Genomic DNA, 9085 nt, shown 5'->3' with positions numbered 1-9085 from the left:
CACTGCTTTTCATCATTTATAATTTGGATGTGAACATAGGAGGTATGGTTATTAAGTTTACAGATGATCCCAAAATTGGAGGTGTAGTGGACAGCGAAGAATGTTACCTCAGAGTACAACAGGACCTTGATCAGATGGGCCAATGGGCCGAAGATTGGCAGATGGAGTTGAATTTAGATAAATGTGAAGTGCTGCATTTTGGAAAGGCAAATCATGGCAGGACTTATACACTTAATGGTAAGATCCTGGGGAATGTTGCTGAGCAAAGAGACCTTTGAGTGCAGGTTCATAGTCCCTTGAAAGAGTTGCAGGTAGACAAGAAAGTGAAGAAGGCATTTGGTGCGCTTGCCTTTATTGGTGAGTGCATTTGAGCATAGGAGTTGGGAGGTTATCTTGTGGCTGTACAGGACAATGGTTAGGCCACTTTTTGAATACTGTGTTCATTTCTGGTCTCCCTGCTATAGGAAGGATGTTGTGAAACTTGAAAGGGTTCAGAAAAGATTTACAAGAATGTTGTCAGTGTTGGAGGGTTTGAGCTATAGGGAGAGGCTGAATAGGAAGAGGTTGTTTTCCCTGGACCGTCAGAGGCTGAGGAGTAACCTGAGAGATGTATAAAATCATGAGGGGCTTGGATAGAGTGAATAGCAAAGGTTTTTTTGCCCGGGTGGGGGAGTCGAAAAGTAAAGGGCATAGATTTAGGGTGAGTGAGGAAAGATTTAAAAGAGACTTAAGGGCAACTTTTTCATGCAGAGGGTGATGCGTGTATGAAATGAGCTGCTAGAGGAAATGGTGGAGGCTGGTACAATAACAGCATTTAAAAGGCATGTGGATGGGTATATGAATCGGAAGGGTTTAGTGAGATATGAGCCAAATGCTGGCAAAGGGGACTGGATTAATTTAGGATATCTAGTCGACATGGACGAGTTGGACCGAAGGGTGAATTTTCATGCTGTACAACTCTCTGACTCTGTAACTGCTGGGAGGGAGAACTGGGTGTCGCAGGCACAGTTGTTAAGCTGGATTCCAAGACATGATATGTTGTCATATGTGAAATATGACAATAAGATCTACAGAGAGTGAGCAACACAGATAAGGATGGGGTCAAAAATGAATTCTCTTGTCCCTCAGGTTATTATACTGGTGTGTGAGGTAGATTTCATGAATGAAATTAGATTGAAAAAGACAGAAAGAAGGGAATAACCTGCACTACACAGTACCTTTCATGACTCCCTGATGTTCCAAAGCACTTTACAATGTAGTCTAATCACTTATAATGTAGGAAGGTAAATGTATCAGCCAATTTCTCACAATTTATCATCATTAGCACAGTAAAACGCCCTCAGATGCTTTGTCAGAATGGTATCAAACAATTTTAAACTGAGATACAGGAGGACAGATGACCAAAAACCTTGACCCAAATGAGATTTTCCCTCCTGTTCAAAATAATGCCTATCCTTCTGGGAGGGTCAGATGGGGTCACTTTATTGTTTCAGCAGGTGACTTTGAGATTGCGGAGTGAAAGTAGTGTTAGGAGCACAAACCAATCAGCTACGAGCCTATTAAGAGGTGATACAAGTTGTTTGGCCTACTCCAAGTTCTTCTCATCATTGTTATAAATTGTCATTATTGTTCCGTTTTCCTACTGCTTTCAAATTCACCTGAATCTGCCTAGTCCTGAGCCTGCATACCTCTGTTGTTTCTCTTGCATCACCAGTGTGCTTTCTCAATTGGTAGCAATCTGTCTAAGTCAAAGTGAAGCATCACTCCAGTGACTTTAGCACAAAGTATAGGCTGAAGTATTGGAAGAATGCTGTACTGTCAGGGTAACATTTTTGGATGAGACACATGGGAATTGGGAGTATGCCGTTGAGGAGGGGCTGGTTGCTTCGGAAGCAGTTCAGAGGAGGTTCACTAAGTTGATTCCAGAGATGAGGGGCTTGTCTAATGAAAAGAGATTGAGGTGTTTAGGTCTATACTGTGGAGTTTGGGAGAATGAGAGGAGATCTAATTGTGGTACATATGATACTAAAGGGGATTGACAAAGTAGACTTGGAGAGGATGTTTCCTCGTGTGGGCAGTCTCGAGTGAGAGGTCATGCTTTTAGTGTAAGGGTGGCAGATTTCAAACAAAGATGAGGAATTACTTCTCTAAGGTCGTGAATCTGTGGAATTCACTCCCCCAGAGTGTAGTGGATACTAGGACACCGAGTAAGTTTAAGGAGGCGATAGAGAGATGTTTAATTAGTAATGGGTTGAAGGGTTACGGAGAGCGTTCAGGAAAATGGAGTTGAGGCCGACTGGTACAATTACAACATTGAAAATTCATCTAGATGAGTATATGAATAGGAAGGGTTTTGAGGGATATGGGCCAAACGCTGACAAATTGAACTAGATTTATTTAGGATATCTGGTCGGCATGGACGAGTTGGACTGAAGGATCTGTTTCCATGCTGTACAGTTCTATGACTCTAAGATCAGTCATGGTCGTATTAAATGGTGGAGCAGGCTCAAGGGGCTGAACTGCTTCCTCCTGCTGCTCATTCTCATGTTGTTATGTTGCCTTTTATAGGGTCTGATTCCACAGTTGAAGACGCAGAAGAAAAAAGTCCTGAACACTGTAACAATTCAAGTGATTCACAAGGTAGTTTTTTTTTGTTTGTAAGGAATTCTTGTTTCTGTAAATACTACCTTACAATATCTATTTACTGAGGTGGAAATGATGTACTGACTCACTAAATGCAGGATTTGTTCCTTGAAGGTTGCTTGCCTGAATGTGATTTTCTTTTTGTGACAAAATCAAAATTGTCTTAATTGCAACATCTTTGATAAGGTTAGTTGATTGTAATACTGATGGAACTGTCTTACAGACTAGAAGAAACCAAGGTCAACTCCTCTTTATTTACTTTTATTTTGCTTTATTTGCTCCCCTTCTGTCTTTTCCCAACAATTTTCTCACTGTACCGTCTCCTTTAAAGCAGCGAATTGTGCTTGAGTATAGGTTCATGGTGGTGGCTCTCTGGATCCTCAACCAAGTGACTATTCTTTACCTGAGTGTCTGAACAGTGAGGGCTAGATTTTCATCTTGCTGCCCACGTACAAAACTATTTGTCTAGATTGACAATCTAGTATATAAACAGTACAGTTTTATTTTCTTGTTTTTCTAATCTTTGACCCATTCCCTCATGACTAGGCACTGACATTTGCCAAGAGGAAATGCTAGAAATTTGTGTTTTCAAACACTTGGGGAAGAGAAAATATGGTGGTTTTCAAGAATGTCTTAAATGCATCAGTGCACTTTTTAAATCTACTTTCTCTTTTCAGACCTTTGCATGACCTTGAGACCAATAAACTCTGTTTTGAAAGGAACTAGCAAGAGGCAAAGTAAATTTGATAACTGGAGCCCTTTTAATGACCAAGAGAACAGATTTAACACACATCATCCTGAACATGGAGTTTCAATGAACAATAAACACCAAGACAATGCAAACGAAAGTTCTATTGGTGATAGTTTGGAAAGACAGGCCAAGTCCCCTTGCTCAACAGTTCTTTATCAACATAAGTGGCCTCTTAGAAAACCATCTTGTGATGGGCTGTACAGCTGTGAGCATTGTAACTTCAATAGCAAGTACCCATCAGAGCTGAAGCAGCATGTTATTCTCAGGCACACAGACACTCTGCCGAAGATCTGTCCAGTTTGTAAACGGGAGTTTCTAACGTACAATCTACTCCATAAGCACATGCAGGTCCATGAAACAGAAGAGCCAAATGCTTGCCAGTTGTGTAGCTACAGTGCAGAAAACCCAAAGGAGCTGGAGTTACACGTGGCAGATGTCCACAGCACTGAGTATCTGTACTGGTGTGAACAGTGCAACATCCACTTCTGTAGTACCAGTGAGCTGCATCTTCACTTACAGCAGCATGATGGTGATGAGCAGTACCTCTGCCAGTTCTGTGAGTATGGCACAGATGATGCTGCTGATCTACATAGCCATGTCCTTGCTGAACATGCATACAGCCTCATGGAGATGAATGACAGCTCCGAAGATGGTCTTCAGGGACCTGCAGGCTTCTTAAGTAAAGTGAGCTTCGACCGGGAGAGAAATTTCTTTATCTGTCAGTCCTGTGGCTATAGGAGCCGGTTGTACGGCAATGTAAACCGGCATGTAGCAATTGAACATGCCCGTTTCTTTCCATACGTGTGTGATGATTGCGGGAAGGGATTTTGCAACACAGCCGAATATAACAAACATTTGAACTTGCATTCTTCTCAGGAGATCTACCTGTGTCAGTACTGTGATTATTCTACTGAGCAAATTGCAAACCTCCTATCCCATATCGATATAAGCCACGCTGCAGCGCTTCCATACAAATGTGAGATGTGTATGTTGAGGTTTGCAAATGATGGTGAGCTCATGTGGCATCTTGCTAAACACAAACAAAACAATGAGTTGCTATGGTATCAGGGATATGATTATTAAACATCATTTTAACTTTGTTACTGTGGCTGTGTCTTGTAGAATTTCAAGAGTGCAAAACTACAATTTTTTTTGATTATTTAGAAGATGTTCCTGTGGAAGAGTGCCATGTAAATCCTCACAAGCCTATCTGACTATAGAGAATCCAAAGTGGCTTAATTTGAGTGTGTGGAGCATTTTTTGTTGCTGTTCTAATTTCACTGATTGTAGCACTGTGTATGATGGCTGAGAACAAAGCAAGAAAGCATTCCAAATTCCAACCTGTCACAAACATAAATATTTTAAAGTGGAATGTGAACCATGACTAATAATGGGGAACTGTAAAATCACAGTCTGTACTTGAAAAGTTAAAACAGCAAAAGGTGGAGTTTCCCGTTTGGGTGTGATCTGAGATCTGTGCACACATTGTGTCCGGAATTGTTTGGCCAATGTTTTAGAAATTTTTTTATTAAATTTTACTTTAGAAAAGGTCCTTGATGTATGAATAATAACCTTGTGTGATATGATCAATACAGCTGAACTTGGATATATCACAGACGATCAGAAAGTGAATTAATGTCTAGTTCACCACCTGTGAGTAGTCAGCTTTGCAAATAACTACAACTATCTTTAAAAAAATTGCATTTACTAGTTATACTAGTTGGCAGAAATCAGTTTTAGTAAGTTTAAAATTTTACACTCAAAGCTTCTGAAACATGCTTGTTAGCAACTGGCATCCAAAGAGCCATCTTGACTTTAAAAGTCTCCATGAATTTTGCAAATTATTGGAAACTTGTAACAGTTCATTCAGTCTGTAGCCGTATCAGATTTGTGACAGAGTCAGCTTCCACCACAATGTTTTTTAAACTAGCACAGAAGATAACAGAAATTTAATTTGGCTTTAGATTTTTGAGTGTTGTAACTGATTTCCACTGAATTGCAGTGGAAGGCCATTTGGTTGCACAGTGCCAGAAATTCTAGACTCTGGCAAATTTTTGTTTTTCTTGAAGATTATTTTCTAATTTTAATTTTTGCAATGGCAAGCCAGGATTTTAGAAGTCATAGTTGTTTCGAGAGGACCCAAGATAACAGGAGAGAGAGGAGAATCTTCTGCATTTCTAAACAGGTCATTGGGGTAATATTTGGCTGTATCTGTTGTCCATAAACTAGGTTATCCCAAACAAACTGGGTATTGGGAGAAGAATTAAATTTTAGGCAGAATTACAGAACAGAATTAAATTTGAATGGATCTCAACAAAAGATAAATATCCCAAGACAGGGAAGCAAAGATATCCAAGAAAACCTTACTGTGGAAAACAATCCTACATGCTGTTCTTTTTTCAGACTTTCTTACATTAAAGTTGATTTAGTAATGGACCAATGGCTTGCAATGTTTCTCCTTGTCAGTGTACAAAGGGATGCACTTGTATCTTTACAAGAATACATTATATAAATGTAAAATGATGCTCTCTTAACACAATTCCGCCATCTCAGAGTACCCCTTAGGGTTGGATGGATGTGATAGTAATGTATGTACACAGAAGAAGCTTCATGTACTCAGAGTATCTATAGTGATTTTGTGGGTATCACCTGAGCACTGAGATTAGATTTACTGACATTTTATAATTCACTGACTGTTATTTAGTATTTATTTTGAAGGCATTTCATTTATGGGTATAGTGCAGTATGACGGATCCCATACCAGCTTTCTTGAAAGTGTTTTGGGCAAAGTATCACTCCCTTCTTTATAATGTATATCAATATGATTAAGTAGGCTATGTAGAGCTGATTGTGCTGAAGATCGTGTCATGTGATGGAATAAGTGGCATCAATTTTGAAAATTAAAATAAACTTTGCCAGCCGGTTGGAAATTATGGTTATCTTGTTTCATTATATTCAGTGTGATTGTGTTCTTAAATATGCAAAAACCTATCTTTGGATTCTCTTTAGGTCTCTGTGGAAAAGTGTCTTAACAATTTGCCTTGTGCATTAAAAACTGCTTAATATACACAATTATACATTTGAACTGAATAGAATGATACATAGTTACAAGTCATACTTGCTAAGTTGCAATATTACAGTTCGATGGCTTTTTTCCTATATCCAGAAGTGCTCTTAAACACAACTGAACATTCTTTTCTCCCCCCAAACCTTTTTTAAAATGCGGAAGTGCTTTTACAAACAACTGAAGGGCTTTTCCCACCACCAAATCACAGGGACCTTTTGTGTTTTTAGCTGTCGACTGCCACATTAAATCACCTGTTTGGTTAGTTGAACCCGACATGCCTTTTAGAATATTGTTTTCAATGGGAAAACCTGGGATTAAGCCCAAGGCACTTGGTTTTCTACAAGCTACAGGGCATTTTGGAACAGTCTTATCCAGCCCTTTGTAGGCATCTGCTCATTGCACAAAGAAAATCAGCATCTAAGTGGCATTTTGTCAAAGAAGCTATGAGTGGCTGGAATAGAATAGAACATGGAAATGTGCTGCAGGTCCTGGAAAAGCTGCCGAATGAGTTTGAAAATAGGCTTGAGGCCATCGCTGGGTACAACCAAGAGAAATCGATTGTTCCTATTACTGACATCATTTAACTTGATAAGCACAAAGTTCACCAAAGCAAATATTCAATCCATGCATTTTAAATTTCTAAATAACACTTTGCAGAATATCAATTGGAGCCACTTTTAGAAAATTCAAACATATCATAGTTTTCACAGTTTAAACCTGGTTTTGATTGGACTTTCAGTGTGTTTTGTCTGAATAGGATTGACTAGATTCATGAAAATGTTTTTTTCGCAAAGTATAAACATATTTAAAGGGGAATAAAACATTCAAAGCTGATATTCAATTGTTAATAAGATCCACGAAGTGCAAAATATTGTTTTATAGTACATTAATATATGTTGGTTGGGGTAAAAAGATACAGTGAATTCTATGCTGGCAAGAAGTCTGTGCACCTTGCTGCAGCCCTGAATTTCAGAAGATTTTAAAGTGCGCATGTTACAGGTGTAATTTTATATTACCAAATAGAATTGTTTGGAAAATATGGCTATCTGTTATATGTACCATAAAGAAATTATGTAAAATTCCACACAACACAGATATTTAGTGAAACCTAAGTTCCTGTAGAATCCCATTTATCTTGGTGGGGGTCAAAAGTAGTGTTTAAAGTTATTTCGAAGTATTTGATAATGCAATGCTTAGGATAACTTATAATTGCAATGTGGCTTATCGCAGTTTGTCAATGTTTAACAAATAATTTTGTATTTCTTATTTTTGTATGCCTCTAATTTTGATGGAATTTCTCAACTTTTGTTAAATAGAGAAGACATTTGCATTCTTGTAACATTGCACAGCACTCTAGTGACTTACAGGAAGTGATGGACTGTATAGTGGGAGTATTTTCAGTCATTTGAAAAATGAGAAGAAAGTAATGCTGTACTTATGAGAACTAGAGCCATATTGTAAGATCACGGTATTAAAATGTAACTTTTGCACTTCGACATGAATCTTTGTTTTCATTACTGTAATCAACTTAACAGCTCTGGTTAGTAGTCGTGAAGTAGAAAGCAAGTTTCAAAGATAACTCAATCAAAGATTTCACTATGATAAATCAGTAATTCTTGTTAAAAATGTAGGAGTGAGTGCATTAGATTGCTATTAGACTCTGCTCTGATCCTTCCATCGATAATAACCACCTGGCAATTGTAGTTAAGATTTCAGGGTGAATGATGGGTATCACTAGGGTGCCTCTGTACTCCAGCAAGGAACTAACATCAGAATAAGTGGTGAGGGGAAAAAAGTCCTAAAATAAGAATATGAGGAACCAGGTAGTAATGGAAAAATAGTTTAGGTTTCTGATTCTATAGATTGGGTTGAGGAGAGTGACCCATTTCAGTCTAATGCTATAACTCTTTGTTCATTATGATAGTGAAAGTGGACATCCTTGGTAGAAGTCCAACTGAGTTCAAATCTTTTGGAGACCTTCTGACCTATTCAATGTACTGCACATTGGATAACCAAAAATGAACAGGGTAGAATTGAAAATGAGGGCAGAATTCTGAAGGAATGGTGTGTGTGGACACAGAGCAGCCAGAGGGTCACCCCTTGGAAAGGCAGGTCTGGCAGTGGCGCCTGTGAACATTTTGAGTCTGAGATGAATCTTCTTCAGAACTGGTTTACAACCTGAACCCTAAAGACCAGACTTGGAATGTTCACTCTGTTTCTCTCTCTCTGCGCAGATACTGAGTTTCTCCAGCTCTTTCTGTGTTGTTTTCAGATTTCCAACATCTTTTATTTCAAAATAGGATCAGGAGTAGGCCATTCGGCCCTTCCAGCCTGCTCCACCATTCATTACCACTATGACTGATCATCCAACTCCATCCCTGACTTTACCCCCTGCCCACCCCCACCCCCACCCCCACCTCCACCCCCACCCACACCCCCACCCACACCCCCACCCACACCCCCACCCACACCTCCTTCCATCCCCAAGAACGATATCGAGCTCCTCCTGAAGAAGATTCAATGTCCAAAGGGACCGTGGAGATGAGGGGGGGAGGGTCGGTTTGTCTCGGAGCCGGTTTCCACCCGGACGGGTTTGTCCGGGACACCACCGGAAGCGGAAATGT

General features: G+C 39.5%; 1 protein-coding gene across 1 annotated transcript; it reads left to right on the top strand.

Moving 5' to 3' along the window:
• Positions 1–2423: 2423 nt before the first annotated feature.
• Positions 2424–7957, top strand: LOC109921606 (zinc finger protein 639-like). The gene is made up of 2 exons (XM_048594261.1): positions 2424–2640; positions 3321–7957. The coding sequence occupies exons 1-2, from the start codon at positions 2493–2495 to the stop codon at positions 4475–4477; spliced, it is 1305 nt and encodes a 434-aa protein (XP_048450218.1). The 5' UTR covers positions 2424–2492; the 3' UTR covers positions 4478–7957.
• Positions 7958–9085: the final 1128 nt, after the last annotated feature.

The sequence above is a fragment of the Rhincodon typus genome, unplaced genomic scaffold (genome assembly GCF_021869965.1).
Source record: "Rhincodon typus isolate 14 unplaced genomic scaffold, sRhiTyp1.1 hic_rhity00007493, whole genome shotgun sequence".
In the NCBI taxonomy this organism is placed as follows: domain Eukaryota; kingdom Metazoa; phylum Chordata; class Chondrichthyes; order Orectolobiformes; family Rhincodontidae; genus Rhincodon; species Rhincodon typus.
The sequence above is the reverse complement of the archived record's forward strand: the minus strand, read 5'-3'. Positions and strand labels throughout refer to the sequence as shown.